General features: G+C 48.5%; 1 protein-coding gene across 3 annotated transcripts in view; it reads right to left on the reverse strand.

Moving 5' to 3' along the window:
* ATG9B (autophagy related 9B) overlaps positions 1–21,620 on the reverse strand; it is a 282,068-nt gene that overhangs the window by 37,878 nt on the left and 222,570 nt on the right. For all 3 annotated transcript variants that reach the window (XM_078662776.1, XM_078662774.1, XM_078662775.1), the window contains exons 13-14: positions 6,495–6,582; positions 5,397–5,566 (exon numbers count right to left, since the gene is read on the reverse strand). In XM_078662776.1, the coding sequence (XP_078518902.1) occupies positions 5,418–5,566; positions 6,495–6,582 (237 nt within the window). In that variant the 3' untranslated portion in view covers positions 5,397–5,417. The remainder of the gene's footprint in view (positions 1–5,396; positions 5,567–6,494; positions 6,583–21,620) is intronic.

The raw sequence follows: 21,620 nt of genomic DNA on the forward strand, positions 1-21,620 counted from the left end.
CAAATTCTAGACCAAAACGGCTCCTGCCTCCTCATTCTGCTTGACCTCTCATCTGCATTTGACAAGGTCAAACACGAGAACTTACTCGATCTGTTGAATATCTGAATGGGTATTTCTGGGACAGAACTCAAATGGTTCACCTCCTTCCTTCATAACCGGACTCAGACATTCAAAACTAATAACACTATGTCCACACCTACTCCAGTAACACTTGGTGTACCGCAAGGATCCTCCCTTTCACCAACCCTGTTCAACCTAGTCATGGAGCCACTCACCGCACTGCTTCATGCCTCTAATGTGCAATTCCACATGTATGCGGATGATACCCAACTCTACCTCAAACTACAATCCCCTGATGACCTCAAACTTCTCAACTCAACACTTAAGGACACACAGACATGGTTGGCAGAGAACCATGTGTATGTGTGTGTATGTATTTATATAGCGCAAATCACCGACACGGTATCTAAGCGCTTTTGCTTAGGGAACCCGTCCTGGTATTCCCCTGTGAGATACCCCGGCAGGGTATCCACAAGGTGAAAGCCAGGCATCCCGCCGCGAGGGGCCATAGTGGAGATTAAGCAAGCTATTGCCCAGAGTCGCAGAGTGTGACCCCGTGAGTCGAGTAGGCACCGGAACGAGAATTATCGAGTCCGTGGAATTTATGAGCCCGAGACCCGCCGAGGCGGGGAATCGAACCCTGGTCCACGGCCGATCTCAGCTTCCGGGTCTGCCACCTCTAACCACTGAGCCACGCTTCTCCACATCTCCTCAACCATCTCAAACTTAATGCTCTGAAGACAGAATTCCTCCTAATAGCACCCCCCTCCAAAATCCCCATCGTTCAGGATTGGTTGAAACACCTCACTGCATTCAACGTCCAACCTATCATAGTAGACTCAGCAAAATCCTTAGGTATCACCCTTGACTCCAATCTCAATATGCAACGACATATCAGCAATGCAACCAAGGGAGCTAATTTCCAAATCAATACCTTGAGAAAGCTGAAACCCTTCCTCCCAGGCGACGACTTTAGAACTGCAGTCCAAGCGCTAGTTATCCCTCGGATTGACTATGGAAGTGCCTCCCTCTGCGGTCTCCCACTATCAACAACCGCACCACTAAGAGCCTCTATCAATGCTGCAGCAAGGCTCATAACTGGATCAAAAAAACGCTCACACATATCTCCCGACTTAAAATCTCTTAACTGGCTACCGCTTGAAGCCAGAATACACCTGAAAATCGCATGCATTACTCACAAGGCCTTACATCATAGCTCGCCCAGTTAAATTGCTCAGAAATTGACAATCTCAGGCAGCTCAAGAGCCACAAGAAGCGCAGAAACTCTCCTTCTGAAACCACAAAGATTCAACAAGAAAAAAACGTACAAGCTCTCCTTCTCAGGGACGGCCCCCAGGATCTGGAATGCCCTCCCTCCAGAAACTAGACTCATCTCATCCACTGCATACTTCAAAAAAGAAGTCAAATCGATCCTCATGGCTAAATTCACTTGAACTTAAACTATGCAAATACTACTTGCCTATATTTCTCCACCTTGTATTTCAGTGCCTGATTCGACCACAAAATCATAATCACACTCTACTACCATGCATGGTTCGCATCTTTGCACAAACTGCCTTTTTAAGCTTTTCTGTCTTTTGTCCTCCTTTCAAATGTATGTAAAGCGCCCTGATATCTAAGGATCATGTTTGCGCTATACAAAACCCTGAAAATAAAGATTTGCCATCCTAATATAGGAGAGTTTTGCAAGCAAACAAAGCACATGTTGGAAATATAGTTCTAAGTAACACTTGCCTCCTGCCGGACTTGAATGTTCACGAAGTAATGCCTAGTGAACATGTGTGGTGTTGAAAATGTAATCGCCCAACTAATGTCTGCTAGCAGTATCTTACCTGGGAAAGCCATTGTAGCTCCCTTGATTCTAGTAGAAGGTAATTCTAGGCACAGGTGCAGAGTTCTTTTTGCCTTAGCATAATATGCTTGATGCCTTATTTGATCCATCTCGCAAGTCTAGACTTTGAAACAGGATTTTCCAAGTGGGGTTTACTGAATGCATAAAAAAGCTGCTTCGACTTGTAAATGACTTTCATCCTATTGATGCAATACATTAGAGACTTCCGATGTAGATAATGCTCCTTCTGTCACAATCTCAGGATGCGGAAAGAAGATTTTCCACTCAATGGGAAAAGGTGAAATTACTTTTAGAAAAAACCAGGGCACTCTTCCTGTGAACCTGGATCCACTGTTAATGCTTGCAACTCACTAACCATCTGTAAGGAAGCGACTGCTACTAAGAATGTCATCTTCCAAGAAAGGTATGGCATTTCACAACACCAATATGGTTCCAACTGGGGTCACATATGGCTAGTGAGGACACCCCTGTCCCATGTTGATGACAGCAATTTTGAATAGAAATTAATGGTGACTATTCTGCATTTGAGCTTCTATTGCTGCTAAGGATCATGTTACTTGCCCTGTAAGCATCTGTTCTTAGCATGTAGTGCTGTAGATTCACAAGCTCTGCATACTTCTGCCATCTACTGTTGGGTTCAGAGTTGTGTAACTTGCTTTTCTTCGAATTAGTCTTTTGAGTCACAAAGTAGAGTGACTCCTCTTCTTGGAACTATTGCGCATGGGCATCGGCTCCTTTGTAAGATTGCTTTCCCACAGGCAGGTGAGAAACAACTAAGTAAAGTGTCAGTATAAAGATGTTCATGCTAAAAGAATTCTGTAAAGTGTAACTGCAACGTCCACACGTGTCTAGGGTGGGTGCATGTGAATCTACAGCACTACATGCCACAAACAGATGCTACAGAGTAACATAATCCAAATCAATGGCGTGTGTGGCTGTAAATATACATGCTCCGCATGGACTGTAATGCAGTCCCCCCTAAGAAGCGGTGGCTAGCGTGTGGTAGTTGCAGTAGTTTTAAAAAGTGTACGTACCTACATTGGCTTGTTGGGTGCTATCGCTTAGTGGTGGCAGTTGTGGTGGAGGGCTGGTTTCATGCTGCCTATGGCAATATGGGATCAGGTGGTGTTGGAGCTACTCTGAGATGACTTCCTCAGAAGTGAGTCCTCTCTTTTTGAAGTGCTCATGGGTCAGTTCTTGGGGTGGAGGCTGATTCCGAATCTGCCTGGAGATAGGATGAATGTAAATCTTCCTTTGCCTGACATCAGGCACTTTGGGAAGCTCAAAGGGTGGGAATTTGTCACTCAGTGCAGAGGCACAAGTCGAGATCCGTTTCAGCGCCTGCTTCAAAGCAGACTTCGGTGCGCAAAGGGATGGGCCTTGAAGGTGTGCTTTGAGGCAAGGCTCCGAGCTTTTGGTTCAAGGTTTCTCTGGAGACAATGTAAGATCTCGGTGCTCAGCTGGCCTGTTGGCATTGGCTGAAGTAGACTGTCAAGATCTCTTGGCTATGGGCTCAGGGCTCAATGTACGGTTCCCTTGAAAGCAGTACTCTGCTTCTGTACAAGACTCTTTTCGAGGTGAGCTCCAAAGGGTCTATCCTTGGTTGCGAGTCGAGGTATGAGTGTCCTCCGTGTTGCCTTTGTCGGAGGTGCAGGCTTCGAAGGACCCCAGAAGCTCATGCTTCCTTGTGATCAGAACCATCTGAAGAAAGGTTGTTGCAGACTGGCCTTACCGCTTAGAAATATTTCACTTACAGTCTTCGTGCCATCTGGTGTTGACTCACAAGAGTCTAGACACTGCATTTTATAATGCGCCTAGCGATGCTCCCTTCTGTAGCCTATTGTCATTTTATTTTTCAAGGAATGATGTTTGCTTCCTCACTGTCTCGAGGATAAAAAAAAGTTGCATATTCTATAATGGTGTGACTATGGGAACTTCGAATTGTACTTAGGCCAGACCTGAAAGGTTGTGCTCTCCGTAACTCCCCTCCTACATTCCTAATTCTCATATGCTCTGGTTTTAGAAACCCCCTTACGTTTGGGTCGAATTTAAAGAGGTGAACATAAAGAGAATATAATTTTTTTAGCAAACAGAAAAATCTGGTCGTTGGAGGCAAATTGATAAGGATTGTAGCTCAAAAGTCCCAAAAAGAGAGATGAACGTCCACACCCAATTGTGGAATTTTTTTTAAATTAGAGATGGAGTCTTTGCCCCGGTGCACTTTGAGCTTCAGGAAGAAGTCACAAGTTATTTCAGGGCCAAAAACAAAAAAAGAAAAACAACTGCAATCGTCCATATCCAACACTAGATGGGTGGATTGTTTAGAACTTGTGATCTACAGCGGCACATGCTACAAACATATATTTATAAGGGAAAGGGATGACTGAGGAAACCTGATATGGCACAGGCCCACATGAGGGAATATTGTGGACCCAGTTAATGCTGAATGTGTGGCACTGTGCCATGGTGCATCGCCTGTGACATTGAAGAATTGCAGAACCTCATGTATGCATCCCTACAATTGGGCCAGCAGTCCACATGTCACATTGATACAACATTATGACGCTTCTCTCAGTATAACATGTTTTCATTTTATTTCATTTTTTGCAATACGTACGTGCTGCTGACAGTGTGCCATGGACAACGGCAATCTGTACTTTTATTTGTTGTTTATACGAAACTAATAAGTATTTAAAATATAAAAGCCTACCTTCAAATGTGAATCACAGTTGTAGATAATCTCAAAACTAGTCTAAACATACAAATGCTGTCCTCCACTTATGAATAGATGACTCTTGTGTTCCAAGAAAAATCTGAGAGAACCTAACGCCCTTCTGAGGCACAATCGATAGCAATGGTTTGAGCAATTTGGGGACTTCAACATAGACAATGGGCTGTAGGAAATTTTGGTTGAATTCAATACACAGACACCAAAATTAAACTATGGCATGTGCAATAGCTACTTCATTAGCTCATATTTCAGCACATTTATTAATGAAACCTAAAGTGCTATCAAACATTTCACGCATATCAACGAGATATATTATTACGTTTAAACTTTTACTAGGTTAGGGTAGACGTAATGTGATGGACAGTTAAGCATGGTTAAGGGTGCAGCAGTATACTGGTACTCAGTCAATTTTGCCCGCAAAGTAATGAAGATGATGACACTGGCATTCTGATAAGAGTGCAACAAAAGAAATGGTAGCAGCAAGCCTCTTCCCTAATTCTCCATGTGGTTATGCTATGCGCAACACACCATGAACCAAGACTACATAGATAAGCTGCATCATGCAAACTACTGTGTCCAAACTTTGTCAGGGTAAGAAGATAAATATATTAGCAAACATTCTGCCACAGAAAAATCCTCAAAAAGAAAACATATGAAGGCTGCATGAAGGCTTGCACTTTGGGAACCAATTTTACTAGGCACACATCTCTCAGGGCCTAAAATCCTACTTACTTGAGCCTGTAGGAAGGCACTTTAGCTGGTGCTATTTGAAACTGGACTCCCCTGGGCTCCCTGTGCTTCCTGATCTTGCTGTTGATGTCTTTCCTCTTCAACCCATCCTCCGAGCTGCAGGCCTCGATATGCAGATATGTGACCAGAGGAAGCAGAGTGCAGATCTGTACCTAAAGTTAGAAAACGAAAATGTGTGAAGGGTTTATTTTTTGCCCTTAGGGGTGAGACGTAAACAAGGAGAAAACATGCACGCTGAACAATAGAGATAGGGAAGCAATAGCTATAATTCAGATAGCTGAGACATTCAGGGATATAACCTTACTGTGTGTAAAAAACGATGCTCACAATACAAACAAATGTACATAAAACAATAAAGATCTCATGAAAAGGACAACAGCATCCTTCAAAATCAAGATCTAAACAATTTTAATAGTGCCGCCAGTTCTTCCAACTCAGTGTGCAGCAATAATATTCCATCCAATTGCTGTTGAAAAAGAAGAAAGCAACATCACTTTTCAAGTGTGTAATAGGACCACCAGGGAACTATCTCTGTACATAGGGAGATAGATGTTTGTGCCGACCCATTTCTTTATTTGGTTAACTTATCAAGAGTGTCTCATACTGACGTTCTCAATGCCTCTATCTAACAGAATTTTCCTATCTAAAAGTTAAGTGTGACTAACCCCTGACGCCATTCTTTCCAGGGACTTTGTAGAACAGGATCACTCTTGACAAAGCAAGGGTATCAGAAGTTGATTAAAAAAATCAGCATAGACAGAACGGAAGAATTTTTTTTTAATTAGGCACTTTCATAGGAATACAGAACTAACAACATAGCACAATTTGATAAACAGTAAACATCTAGCATGCACGTGCTACGGATAATTAGAACAAAAACAAAAATCTCAGAGATCTCTCATGTACTGTTACTTAATATTAAAAAAAGCAAAGAGCATTATGGAGCATGAAAGGATGACTGGAGAAAAAACACTCAGAAATTAAGCAATTGCGATACATCATAACTTCCATGGAGTATCCTCTCTATGCCCATGGTTACAGGTCTCCTGAATCAAACTCTTCTACAAATTATTTCCTTACCAGAGTCTGAGGTGTGCCCTCTCTGTGCGGATGCTGCCTGCCACACTCCCTGGTGCTGACCCAGCCCATGCTGCTGCTGTTGGTGGACCTGGGAGAAAAGGAAGCAAAGCATAAGCCATAGAATAGGTACTCGCACACTAACAGAAGCAATACCACCCTGAGTGATGCACCTGAAAGAAAGAATTGAAAGTCTAGTGCACAGTCAATAAGATCAAAGCACAGGAGTGGTCTGCCCTGCACATGCTCACTGCAGACAAGAGTGAGTGGTCCGTGCACTTTCACATGGAGGACAAGCACTAAAACATGGGATGTGCTCACTGTCACTGAGACTTAGAAATGCAGGCCGAGTGCCCTCCACAAATTACTCAACTAAAGTCAAAGGTCCGACTGATTCATCATAACCGCTCCATTATAACGAGTATAAAGCTGAGCCAAGGGTAACAATCCTGATTCCCCCTCCATAAGTCTCTGCTTGTGCTGTGCTCACGACGATATTGATTGAGGGCACACTTACTATGACCCTATTATACAAAGCCCGCTCATCGGAGGCACTGCACATAGCTACAGCTCACTAAGTGTAACTCTTCCCATGCACATAAACATTACAATCAGTAACTTCAGACACAGTCCCATGCTATGTAGGCAAATGGACCCTGACAGCAGTTACCACGTGGAAAAGCACGACCACAAGCCACATCATGTACGCAAGCACGACCACAATCACGGAGTGCAAACGCAGCCTAGTATAGACAAATACCTTATAGAGAAGCCCACGCTGCCCTAACACAAAGTCACTAATAGCATCCCTCTCATTCAAAGATCATGTCAACCTTTACCATGTGTGTATGCACAATTGCACATGCCCACATACATACACAAATGCCATAGGAAAATATGGGTGGCCGATCACAAAGACACTACCAGAAATTCCCTTGTGCAAACAGGCACTGCTAGCTCTCGTCATGGTGCCCCACTATCAGAACTGATCTTGCATGAGCTCATTTTAGACTAAGAGGAAGACACTGGCAAAACTCGCCTCACATCACAGATCGATCTTGTGCGTAAAACAGCTTTATGTACAAAGGCACTGCAAGCTCACATAGGAATACTATCCTTCGAAACAGACAGTGCTGGGGGTGGAGCTTGGCTAATGACAAAGAAGGTCACCTGACGCTACAGCTTCTGATCACCGTTGATCACTGGGGGGGATACTGCCCTGTTCGGGCAGCACCCACCAGCCCCATGGCCTGCATCATCCGCCTGACTGCCCGGAGCATCCCTGGATGTCTTTCGAACCCTTGTCGAGGGCCTGAGGGCCCCAAGATCTTGACGGCCTTCTTTGCCCTGGATGATGGGCCTTTCCCGGTGGTGGTCGCTGGTGCCCCTCGTCCGCGGAGAGGAGGCACACCAAAGACGTCCCACTGTTTCAGCATCTGGATTTCCATCTCCTCTTGATTAGCTGCTTCCACGAACTCAGACAGGCATCCACTGCAGACCCTGCTTGGGCGCCCCAGTTTCAGCAAACCAGTCTGGGGGGTGCCCTGGCTTGAAAAGCCTGTTCCCCCACCCCCACTGGTTCTTCTCTCCACGACACCTCTCCCCCTCCCTAGCTGGTGGGCTGTGCTAAATCCCGCTGCAAGCCTGATGCCCACAGGGGATGGTGGTGTCCATGTGAAGTCTAGCCTTTTTTCAGAATTCCGCCCATCATCTGTTGCTGCAGCACTTTTCGCCCTAAGTGGGATGGGTATGCCCAGGCGTGGGTCCATTGCTCGCTGTGCCACTGGTTTCAAGCTAGTCTGGGTGATGAGGGGCATTACCCAAATAACGGTCCCATGAGGAGCAGGGTCAAGATTTAGTTGCATATGGCTGGGTCCAAACTGGGGTGACGTAGTGAGCAAAAGAACAATGGATTTAATCCACATCTCTTGATTGGGGTGAACGTTTGATTCATTCAGCCTTTCGTCCATTTATTTGTTGTCAGAGCACTTTTCTCAGTGACAAGGCAGCCCTGACGGTAGAGATTCCCACTTGCCTCCAGAAAATGCCCATTTTCTCTAACCACCCCAAGTCTCGCTTCATTGGTGGCACATGATTTACTATCTCAGCCTGGGGCCCACATCAAGCCTTACTTAAATGCATCTGCAGACGCAGCGATCTCCTAACACCCCACTGCCTCGCCCCGAGTGCTTCAACTCACTCTCTGGTGCAACAGACCTAGGCACCGGCCTGGCATTGCTGGACAATTGCTCCCACTGTGGCTCCACCCTCATGCATGTGCACCACCTGTGGGGTTTTACCACCCATCCTGAACTGCTTTTTTTCAGTCTGCAAAAATCAACACCCCCTTTTTCGTTTTTCTCCGATACAACAACAGCGGGTAGACCTGGCTGGACAACAGTGGTAGGTGGTTTCTCACCCTGCTTCCTGCCACAGGTCCTGTAGCTTTCAGGGACTATACCTGCTGAAGGGTGTAGGAGGGTGGATACCTGACTATGGTTACCCCAGATTTTTTTGCCTAGTGTTTAGCTGGTTTTCGACTTAGTTGGCCTGGAATCCTGCTAATCAGGGTCCCAGGCTGTCTGCTCTCTCTTTAAATGGACTCCATGTACCCTAGGTACATTACCAATTGGGTACTGGACACCTTATCAGCCCCTGTACAGTGCACTATAGGTGCCCAGGGCATAGGTGCATCCAAGGCCTACCAGGGGCTGCAGCATATCTTTTGCCACCCCTGACTGGTACTTAAATCGACAACTGGCTGATCACTCAGCTGGGGCAAGGTTGGTGCAATCACCCCTTGCTTAGATATAGTATACCTATATCTAAACCTATATCTGGACACATATATACCTATCAGTCACTCCTATGGCAGGCCTTAACAATCTAAGAGGCAGAGTGCTTGGTTTTATGTGAGATGGTGCTCTAGCATGAGCTGAGCCTGTCTGCAGAGGTCGGAACCATTTCCGTACAGCTGTTCCAGTGATACTGCCATACCATACACCCTTAGGTGCATTATAATCCTCGCTGTTATTGCTAACTTTGGTTTGGCTTTATCAAAACATGTCGTGTTTGGTGTCATACACTTTGGAATACTACCCCCTCGCCAGTTCTGGCGACGGGGGTAGCATTCCACCCTTCTAGAGGGAGAAGACATGTTACTTTACTTTAAACGCGGTTAATCCTAACCAGAGCCTCAGCATCACAAAATGGATGCTGCTGCCCCGACACAAGTCTGACCTCCTGCTGCTGACCGAAACTTGGCAGGGGAGGCCTGGACAAAAGGTTTCCTGTCACAGGGAGGTGTTACACCACCCCAGACAGGAGATAGTGGATTGGAGCAGGGAGGGTTGAAAGAAACTAGACACTGCCTGGGGCACACAAGGTGTCCCATGCAAAATCCAGTCAAACCGGTTCTGGGGCCCTCCAGCGCCAGTCCTGGCACGAAACTGGGCAAAGGGAAAGGGGTGTAACCACCCCCTTCCTGGGTCCCACCCATAGGAGGGACCTAGCAGGTAATCCAGCCCCCAGATTTGGAATAAAGGTGGGAGCAGTGCCAATGCACATCAGATTATCCTGACTGAAACTTATGAAACGAAACTCTGGACCCTTCGACATCCTACTCGACGTAGAAGACTGAAGAATCTCCCTTGTGGTCAAGGAGTGACCACCCTGTGCAAACAGGTACCATCCTGCACCTCGCCGTATGCTTTCTTGCAGTTCCCGCCGGAACTCGAGCGACAGATCGACAAGACCCAGCTTTCCTGCCTTCCAACAGCCCGATCCACAGTCCCTGCAAAGCTGAGACCCGTGGAGGCGACCGGACGCGTGGGGCCGGCCATCTTGGAAAAACTACGAAGCGCTGACCGTGCAGCTCCCAAGGCTCCCTCGAAGCTGTGCACTGGAGTTTGAGAAGCTCCAGCCCCGAGCAGCTTCTGCACCGAAGCTCACCCCTCCACACTCACCGAGTGCTGCGTGTGGCCCTTTTGCATTTTCCTGCTCGACGCGTTGGTCCGGTCGCTTGTCCGTTGGCTAGTGGCCCCAGTACCGACGAACCAAAGAATTTACACTGCTGGTCTGGTTGCTCCAGGCTGGCCCTCGCTCCCCTGAAAAGGAGCACCCGCTCTGACCTTGTTGGTCCGAGTAAGAAGCGATCTTCGAATCCTGCATGGGTTGCCCTTGCCAAGGCTTGTTAACTCCGATCCGGAAGCCGACACCGCCGACAGCGAAAGCCTTCGTGGGACAGCTCGTGATCCACTCCTGGACATCCTCGGTGCCCCAGAGTCCACGTGGCAGCGGAGACAAGCTTCACGACAACCACCTGATTGCGCCCGACATTGCCTGGTTCTTTCCTGGTTCCTTCCTGGTCACTGGCTAGTGACCCAGACTCTGTCCCCTCTGCTTTCAGGTACTCTACATCTTCGATCCACCCTTGGATCACACCGGACTCTTCTCTTCTGGCCGCCTGCAGTATCTTCATCTCCAGGCTCCATAGATCTTCACGACGAAACCAGACACGCTTTTGCACCTGTGCACCCGCTTCCTGTGGGTGAGGTAACTCTTGAATGCCGGTGCTCCTGTAGTGGTTTACACCTCTAGTGTCTAAGTCTAAAGTTTTGTCCTTCTAGTCCAGTCGGAAGACTCCTAAAACTGTAACTCGATAACTTTTACGCACCATTGACTTTGCATTGGTGCATGCGTGTGCTTTTAGCGCTGCACCCGAATCCCGCGGGCTACTCCCGTCCTAACTGCTGTTAGTCCAGTGTAGTCCCAGCGATTCCCAAGGCCCTAGGCCTTACCACTGGTCGAATAGTGATACTTATACCACTTTTTTGATATATGGTTTGAGTGGCCACCGGCCCTATTCATAAACGTGCAACTTTCATATGTTATATTGTGCTTTTGTTTAAACGCTTGTGCTTCTTTACTCATAAAGAGTATAGGGGATTATTCTGAGAATAAATACATATATTTTTATAATATATAACTTGTGTGGTGTCCTTTCATTTGATATTACAGGATTGCATATGGTACAACAGCTGGCTTCACATGCCCTCTTGAGTTAAGCCTTTAGGCTGCTTAGTCCATCCTACCACTAGGATAGCTTGTCTTTTAAGGTTGACTTACAACCATCACCATAAGGGATTGTTTGGACTGATACAAGGTGCCCACAGAATTGTGGACATCATACATCAGGCCAACTTCTCACAAAGGGGAACAACACATATGCTGCAAGGCTCTTGCTCGCTAACTGTGACAGTTGTCCATGGCTTCTGGGAAGGCAACCCGCCAGCTAATCTTTAGAGGTCAAGCCCAGCACAAACGTCTATCGTTGGTGCTACTGGGGCACACAGAAGACGCAAAGGACTACATCCTACAGGAAATCATGGCAGTGAATCACAGGCTTGCAGCAATCGAACCCAGGATCACATACCTCACCAGTGATACAAAATCTACCTGGGCGGAAAGAGGGGTGTTCCAGGGGTAACACTATGACATTGCCACGTGTCTAACTGCACTGGAATCACAGGTGACACAGACACCAGGGACTCTGGACATTGGTGCGTACATCATAAGATCACAGTCTTATAAAAGAGACTCCAGAAGGACAAAATTAGCTTTTTTCGCTTCCTCGAGAAGGTTGTGCGGTATGAGGTGAGGCGATTCGTCTATGACCTGCTCTCACGCTTTATTGGGAGTGACGATCACACCACCTCTGGAGACTCAAAGCTCCCATCGCATCTGCTCCCGCAGACCTGCCAACAGTGATAGAACCCGCACGATCAAGGCATGCTGTTTGAGACACTGGCAGTGGCCTCCAACCATGGACCACACGACTACAAAGTCCATGAAATCCATATGGCGGCAAAATTCACCAGAGAGACCAACAAAAAGTGGAGGGCCTTCCTTGCTCTTCGACCTGTAGTGCGTAAATGGTACATTTAATACAGATTACTGGAAACAGCCTGCATGTGGATCACCATGGATGACAAAGTCCAGTGACTTTCTAGAGCTGGAGGACTTGCAAGATTGTTTGGGCACTTTGCAGGACTTCACTTGGAAACCCGACCCAACCCCCTCCCCCCTCCCCCCTCCCTCCCCAATTTCATTCTCGCCGCTGAAAATCCAGGGCCTCCGATGCGGTTGGAGATGACCACCGGGTCTCCTCTCGGCTCCCCGCAGAGACAAAGCCTGCTTGGGGTGGAGGTGCTTCGCTCCTACCGCCAAGCAGGAACAGCATTCAGGGGGATGAGCCTCAAAGGCTTCCTGCCCTTTGATATGCTAGCTAGGGCCTCTCCAGCTTGTAAAGATGCCAACACCCCTGACCAAGTCCAACTTTTGGCGGCAAGGTCGGTGGGAAAATTAGTAGTCAGGAGAGGAGTGTACCCTCTCTGACAGGACCACCCCTAAGGTGCGCAGACCGAGGCAAACCCTCCTTAGAAAATCCTCCATATTGAATGGAAGGATTTTAGCCAATCAGGTTATAGAATGCCCCCTCCCCAAAGGGAGGGGCCATACAAAGGGTGTAGTAATCCTAAAGGCAAGCAGCCCATTGTCTACCATCTGCCAGTGCCTGTAACACCCTAAATTCAGTGTTTAGGGGTGCCCCTCACCCTTGATCCTCAGACTCCTGCAACCTACGAAGAAGGACAACGATGACGCTGTACAGCAAAGCCTGAAGACTCCTATAGACTTGGCTCCAGTCCTACCGGTCTGTCTCCAGCTTAAAGTCCCTACAAAGAAGGAGACTCCTGTCCTTTGGCCAGTGATTTCCAAAAACCTGAGAAAGACTGCCTGCTCTTCGACAAAGACTAGATCGCCCGAGGACAGCGGTCCTCTCCAGAAGACTCCAATTACAAGGATTCCAGATCCAGCTGTGACCGTGACTCCTACCCACTCTGCACCAGACGTCCATGGCCCGAGTCTGACTGACTCATCTGTCCGGTGAAGTCTCTCCAGCGATCCTAACCAACACCATCGGTGGCTGACCTCTCCTGGACTCCACGAAGACGCCTGCAGCCACTTCACGAAGGGTCCCCCCTGCCTGTGACCAGCTCCGGTAAAGAAAACCCAACACCAAAAGGCACACCTGCACCCTCAGCCCCCCACTTTGGGGAGCCCAGTCGATTAAACCTTTTGCAAACACGTTCATACTGTACCTGAAAAGTATTGCTATTTTAAACTAGTACTTACATGCAACTGAGTTCTCTTGGTTTTAAAATAAAAGTAACAAAGTAATATTTTTGTACAAACAATTGGTCTTCGATTTAGTCTTTAAGTGTGTGTAATCATTTCTTGCCTGAGCGTGTACAACAAATGTTTATCACAGGCCTCGGATAAGCCCGACTGCACAACCCCACTACCACTAAAGAGAGGAAGGAATGATCTACTTTAACCTTTGTGAAGCCTCTGGTGATCCATTGCACACTATACCTTACTTTGGTATAGTATATACAGAGCCAGCTTCCTACACTTGCTAATCAGATTAATTTCCTGTACAGTCCTCAAGACTTGGATGGATCCTGAGGGTAGGTAAGCCTTGGCCTGCCTTAAAATCCTTGTCAAGACTCATTGTGTGGGGTCGATATATGCAACAGTTGGGATTTAAGAAACATTCCTCCTTCACCTCAACTGCTCCCCTACAGAATTTGGTACTGCACCCATCCTTCAAGACAGGGACTTGTAATTTGTCTGTAGAATATGTGCTGGACCGCACTGGCCCGTTAGATAGGGCCATCAATGCAGACAGAGCAATCCTCCAAGAAATACAGGAGGACCGTGGCATTCTCCAAATCTTGCGCCTTCTTTAACCGACTGACAAGTTCTACACTTACCTTTCGCCTGTACACAGCAACCAGTCCAGTCCAGATATTTTCTCATCTCACACTCTACAATGTTGACAATGTTGATGGTGTTGGATGCTCATATACTGGAGGGCTTGCTTTTCAATCACTGACCGGCCAGCCACATGCTGAACCTCGGACTGTCGCAACCGATTCGGAAGCACTGGCGTTTCAACGTCTTTTATAATAAGATGCCTGATAGAAAGAAGCTTCTTCGATCGCGCCTTAGAACCTATCTAGATGATAATGCGGGATCTGTTTCATCTACACAGAGCCTATGGGCAGCAGCGATGGTCCCCATTAGGGGGTCAACTTATTTATGTGCAGCTTTGCACACCAAATAAAGGGTGGCCCAGCACTCTCCCTAGAATTGACAATAGGACCAGACTCTGGCCTATTCCTCCAACCCCACAGAGCCCACCCACTGTCAGCTAGAGAAAGCAACCTTAACACACCTTCATCTCAAAGGTTGGAACATGCACTCCATAAGCACAGGTACAGCCACTACAAACAGGCTGAAAAGGCTGATAAATTACTCAAGCCCCAGCTCCAACAACAGGAGGCAGCTACCACCATCCTGGCTATTAAAAACTGAACTAGCAGTCTCACCATCTATCCCTAGGATATAACTGATACTTTCACATACTACATAGACCTTTACACTTCAGAAGCGGTCACTGGTGAGGGTGGAATCAATAGATTACTTCATTCGGTCTGTCTCCCCCAACTGAATGATGTTGGCTGGGCGCTATTCTCAGGAGCAATCACCAGAAAGGAGATCGTGCACGCCACCTTTACTGTATCCTTTACAGCAGATCTCCCGGGGAAAAGGTTCAGCGCAAAATTCTACAAATGGACAACCTCAGACATGATAATCTCTTGAGGTGACCTATAAGCAGGAGGATTGATCGGGTAGCATAGAGTTGATTTCCAACAAAACCCTCATAACGGTGCTCCCCAAGCAGAATAAGGACCTGCTGTCCTGCGACAGTTCTTGAACCATAACTCTTCTGAATGGGAAAATCAAAACCCTGGCCAGTGTGTTGGCAAAGCCATTATACCCCATCCACCAAACACAGGTCAGTTTCCACTAGGCCCGAAATTTACACAACCATCCATGAACCCTGGCTTGTTTGCTTTGTCAGAAGTGTAAGGCACTAGCACGGTCTCTCAATACCGAAAACGGGTTCAAATGCATAGAGTGGGGATACCTTTACGCAACCCAGCCGAACTTTGGGCAGACTCTCCCTCGTCTCTCCACCTTATTTCCTCCCACTCCTTTACCCTACCCCCTCTCCCTTATAAGCTCCATTTGTCTCGTCTTTACGCTCTTGAACTGTTTTTCTAATAACTGAATAACTGATGTAACTGGTAACTGATGTAATTTTGTAACTTTGTGGAACCCTATGTAAAGCTGGTTGCAAAGCTCCAGGTATTAGGCTCAGGGCAAAGGGTGATCTGAGTTAGCACCCACAGTACACCCGCAGGGGTGGCTGGGTTCAGGGTGCTCTTTTAGCGTCGGGTGCCCTGTTGGTGCCAATGGGGAGTCTCCGGTTTCAACAAAGACTGCAGGCTCAGGATGAAGATCTTCTGGAGGTGATCACCGGTTGGCGAGGTAAGTTGGGATGCCTGGGGAGGCTGGGACACGGTTGGTTGGGCCACCCACGGCCATGGGGCAGTGGGTGCAGGGATGTCTTTAGGCGTCGGGTTTCTCTTACCAGCTCCGGTCGGGGGATCCTCCAGAAAGAGGCTGCAGGCTCTGCTGGGTGTTTCAAGGCAGGTCAGAGAACACCAGATCTCGGGTCAGGATTGCCGGGGAGACCTCCTCGTGGTGTTGGGCCACTCGAACCCGGGCCGTGGGCAACGGATGCAGCGTGGTGCAGACTTGCGGATTTGGCCGGAGCCAGAGTGTGTGGGTGAACAAATCCGGTGTTCACAGGAGACAAAGTCTTTTCTTTGTAAGGCAGGGCAGGTTCTCTGGGTTCTTGAGGTTGCTGGCTGCAGGACACACCGCAGTTTCGCTTTTGCAGGTTCAAGGTAGGGACAGGCCGGTAGGGCTGGGGCCAAGTCAGTGGGTGTCCTCCTCCTCTTAGCTTCAGCATGGCTGTTCGGGCCTTCTTTTCTTCTTTGTCGTTTCTTATCTGAGGAGGCAAGGTTCAGGGGTGCCCCTAAATAATAGATTTAGGGATGTTACAGGAAAGTTAAGGCGGATACCAATGGGTCCCTTCCTTGGGGTAGGTACACTCCCTATTATGCCACCCTCTAGTGGGAGGGAGGCATATGCCTCACTCTGGTTAGCTGGGTCCACCTGTCTGAAAGATGGCAGGGACTGAGAGTTGTGCTTCACCTCACCTCCCCCTCCTGAGGGGTGGGGTTGGTAAAGGTGGGCACACCTCCCTTCCTCACTTGGTTTTACCGTGGGTTCTTAAAATGGGGGCCAGAACCAGTGGGGACCAGTTGCTGGAAGCAGCAAGTGGCCTGGGGAAACTCACAAAGGCGGAAAGCCTTTGAAGCTTCACCTTTGTGGGCCATGCCCATCCTTAGGGTGGAGGAGGCCTGGCACCTCGTCCCAGAAAGTGCATTTTTTCAGGCACCCGAGAGCAGCAGACTCTCAACCCAGGGGCCAGAAATAAGTCTGGTAGTGGCAGCTGGCTGAAAGTAGCCACTCAGCCTGGACACTAATGGTAGGTTAGTTTTCAGGGGGCATCTCTAAGATGTCCTCTGTGTGCATTTTTCATTACATTCCACACTGTCATCAGGTTTAATGTGCTGAGAAGTTTTATACCAAACTTCCCAGTTTTCAGTAAAGTTATTATGGTACCATGGAGTTCGTAATGACAAACTCCCAGCACATACTCTTAATGGCTTTACTGCATTTACAATGTCTAAGAATTGACTCAGAGGGAGGAGCCTAGCCTGCAACCGAGATGGCCGCCTAGGTTATCGGCTCCGCCGACCCTAGCGCTTTTCCCTATCATCCTGTTCTTTATCCTGTCCTTCTACCCAGCGATTGACATGGGGGACTGATCCTGACTATGCCGGCGTGTCTCCCGGCGATTTCCGTGTCCTATTTCCGGTGAACCGTCCTCGCTCCTTTCCCGGCCCTGCGCGGCAGTAAGACCGGGGCTTTGTTTGCGGAGTCGGCCGGACGCGGCCACAGCAGCAGCGGTCATCGCGGAGGAGGAGGAGCCGATCGGCTGATGAGGGGCTGCTGAGTTGTGCTCGTCGCTGCAGCACCTCATCCCGCTCTGAGATTTTGTGCGCCTAGATACATTGTGTCTGCTGGAACCACTCTGCACCACCGTCCAGCTTGGAAGTGATCGGCGCAGTTTCTTGGTTGTCTCGGCCAGTAACAGACGCCATTTTCTACACTGCACCTCAGCGTCCGACAGTGGAATCCTCGGAGCTCACTTGGGGGTCCGGATGTTGGCTGAAAACGAATAAGCCTGCACTGCGATGTCCACAGTCGCCCCCATGTCTCTGGCCCGATGGTCACTAGCGGAGGGTCGGCGCAGGGGTCTGTGGGCGGCGAGTGACGATGGCGATCGGCTTCCCGAGCGGCCATTCATCCGTGAGCCTGGTGTGGAAGACACTGTGGTACCCTCTCTTTCTGAGAAATCGCTGGGGACCGGTGCTGTCCTGTGTGCTCTGGAGGCAGTTGGAGTTGCTCTTCGTGTCAATGCCCGTGATCTGGGGTGCAGGCTTGATGCTATTTCTCCTACGGGCTGTGGTTGCCCCCAAGTGCTGCACACTGCGCCACACTCTGAGCCAGCTCCTGTTGATTTCCATACCGAGGTGCCTATAGTGAGGTTGGCGGATTATGGATCTGATTTTCCTGAAGTGCCGACTACGATGGTCCGGAGGAGATTTGGAGTTCGTGGTTTCATACAATGGCTGGTATATCATCCCTGGGCGCCATGTTCGTCATCTCCTTTAGGTGCTGGTGGCGTGACTTTTCATCTCTTCCTGAGACTGTTGTTGTCGCTCTGGCCCGCTGCTTCCGACATACAGTTGCACTGCCCGATATATGCTTGTATCACTCTCGGACCTGTACCTGTGGTTTGCGTGGACTTTTGTGGGCGACCCCCTATCCTGTGTTGGCCGTTCCAGGTGCCTCTCTCATCCACGGCACTGGCCGGACGGTTGGACTCCATCGACCAACATGATCGCAGGGGGCAAGGTTAAGACAGCTTCTTTGGGTCGCTATTCCTTCCATTGCTGGGACTGTATTGCGTGAGCGGGACATTGATTGCATCGACCATTGGTATCATGTCGGGTGTGGGGCCGGGAGCGGGCGGCCGGATACATATTTGTTGGTTGTCTTCTTCTTCCGCTGATCCTTACCTCCTTCGTTGTTTCATTCTCTCCTCCTCCACTTCTTGTGCTTGTTGTACTTTTTCCCTTCTTTGGGGCAGTTCCGGGGCGACAGGCACGCTGTTTATGGGCTAGGCCGTAGCCATCACAGGGGTGCAGGGTGGCGGGTGTGGGGGGGGTTTGTTATTTTAGTTTATTTTGTTCTATGGTCCCTTTCGCTCTTTTCTAACTTTGGGAGGGTTCTTTCCTCTTTTGTAGGGTTGGCTGTCCCTTGGCTTTGCACCTTCTTTCTTTCCTGGGCGTCTTCTTAAGCCCCTGTCTTTCCCTTTTCTGGGGTGGGACTTCTGGGGTGATACCTGGAAATGTTGTTTATTGTACCATGACCTGTTGATAGATATTACCGTTTCGGTTGTCTTGCTTATTTAGTCGCTATAGTCATTGCCTGCCTCAGTTTGCCATTGGTGTATGTCCCCCATGTCTTTTGTGGTTTTTACGTGAGGTGCTAAATCCTTGCCGTGGTAGCCCCTACTCTCCTTTGAACATTTAAAATGAAAACCTCATATCCTTTGTTACAATACCCGCGACCGTGTTTGGTGTATTTTCACATATCCTGTTTGCCGATTGGTATGCCTCTCTCCTGTTTTTTTGGATGACTGTTTTGCGGCCGGCCATGATGGTTGTGGGCCTGCGCATGTATCTCTTTGTTTCTCCGAATAAAGGTTTAAAAAAAAAAAAAAAAAGAATTGGCTCAGACACTGTAGGAGTACAGGGCGCATGCACCTGTACCCTTACCAGTGGTATAGTGCACCCAGCTAGAGAGGTGGGCGATCTATGCCAGGGCAGTGGGTTGTAGGCATGTCAACTCTTCACTTTGTCCTGCACCAAAACACGCAGCCTGAAAGGGGGGTGTATCTCCCTCCCTGCCTCCCTCCCTCCCTCCCTCCCTGGTCACAGTGCCCTCGGTACCTGTAGTACCATTTACAAGGGGCTGATCTTTCGCCAGAGAGTGCCAATTAGGTTTGTTTTCAATGCAGTTTTAGGGAAAGAACATAGGCCATGTGTACCTGTTTGGCAGGAGCCCAGGGCACACCCAGTCAAAATACATCAACAGTTCAGCAAAAAGTGGGGGCACCATGCAAAAAGAGGGCATTTTCTTACAGCTACTGATTCCACTGAACAAATTCCTGCCTAAAATATTTGGGCTTCTACATCAATAAGAGTCTGGATCGCATGATGACAAATAATCCAGAACCTATTCTAGAACAGACCCAAGCGTGTTTTGCCAAGTGGACACACATTGATCTCTCCCTCTGGGGACGGGTGCAGGCTGTCAAAATGGTAACCCTCCTTAGATTCACATGTCTTAGGCATACTCCCATTTTCTATCACGATCTTGCTACCCTGATCCATTGACAGGGCCATCAAGGGCTTCATCTAGGACTACGCCAAACTGCGCCTGGCAATGTCCAAAATGTTCCCTCGAATGAGCACTACTTCTTAGCACACAACTCGTCTTTGTGCAACAAGGGACATTAGACCCCAAACCCTCTTTGGGTCCTAATAGAGAGGACCATATTGCAGAGCCCACCAGACCTTCAGCGGCTTTATGCGTACAGGGTGCTTCCGTTGTGCTCCTCTAACCCCATGAGCCAATCTTGGGCGCAGGCCTGGAAACGTACCCATGCCTTACTCTCGACTTACCCCCCCACTTGCAGTAGGGGGCACGCACTTTGGCATAATTTTTGAATCCACATTGGGAGAGCTTTGCCTGACTGGCCTAATTGGCGGCACGCGGGCATCGATACACTCTCTCAGATTCTCGAACATGGATACCTCCAATCCTTTACAGTCCTAATGGAGGAATTCCAGCTCCTTGCATCCGCAATGGAAATATCTCCAACTCGGTCACTGCCTCTTCAGCAGTTTGGGTGCGACACTGTGGGCCTTAGGACCCTCCCCCATTGTTACCCATTTTCGCCTTTGAGGTTGATACAGCGAAGTGCTGTTGAGTCTGTATGACACGGCATAAGTACTCACTGCCCCAATCACAGCACCTGCACGCTGTGTGGCAGGTAACACTGCACATCGATTATGCTGATGAGGACAGGCTTGGACATCTTGAAAACTTGCATTGTGGAGTGAAGGAGTCTAGGACGAAATTCTGCCTTTTTTAAACAGTACAGGATTGGTACTGGATCCTCTCCAAATTAGAATGTGCATGACTGCTAAACCACTCATGATGCTCGTGCTGCAACCTCTCCAGCTGTGGCACGCTACATATCGTATATGATTGCCACAACCTCCGAGGTTTAAGGACAGTAGTGACCTATACACTTCGCAGAACCCTGAATCTCCCCTACCCACTGCCTTTTCAAGTGGTACTCCTACATGACACAGACATTTTCTTGATGTGCTAGTACCCCTCCGCCCCACCTCCCCCCCAGGAGCGCATTTTTCTTGCCATGGCATTGACCAGGGCCAAGCTATGTATCCTGAGGCCCTGGCGCTCTCCCCGCACATGCAGAGTGGTAAACCGAAATATTCAAAGCTGCTTCCTACGAGAAGCTCATTTACACTCTGACTGAAAAACTGAATACTTATGTGCAGGTGCAGGCCCTGTTCCTGAAGGACGACTTATGACTTTGCCCAGGAGAGGCAAACCTACTTTGACCCCTGACCCTCATTTGGGACTGCATCCTCCTCTAATTGAGTTCCTGGCATCTCCATGTGCTAACCCACTCCCTGGGGTACCTACACACAGCCTGTGGAATGCCTTTGGCTTTGTCTCTCTTCAGACATTCGCACACCCTGAGGAGACAACCCTCCACCGCCACACCGTTCGCCGTTTTCTTCCTCTCTCCCCCCACCTTTTTTCCCCCCAACCTATTTGTCTTTGCTCTTCCCAGTAGATACCTGTTTGTTGCTCAATGTTTGCATTCAGGGCTCACCACTAATGCCCTTGGTAACTTAA

The sequence above is a fragment of the Lissotriton helveticus genome, chromosome 10, assembly GCF_964261635.1.
Source record: "Lissotriton helveticus chromosome 10, aLisHel1.1, whole genome shotgun sequence".
NCBI classification, from domain to species: Eukaryota; Metazoa; Chordata; class Amphibia; order Caudata; family Salamandridae; genus Lissotriton; species Lissotriton helveticus.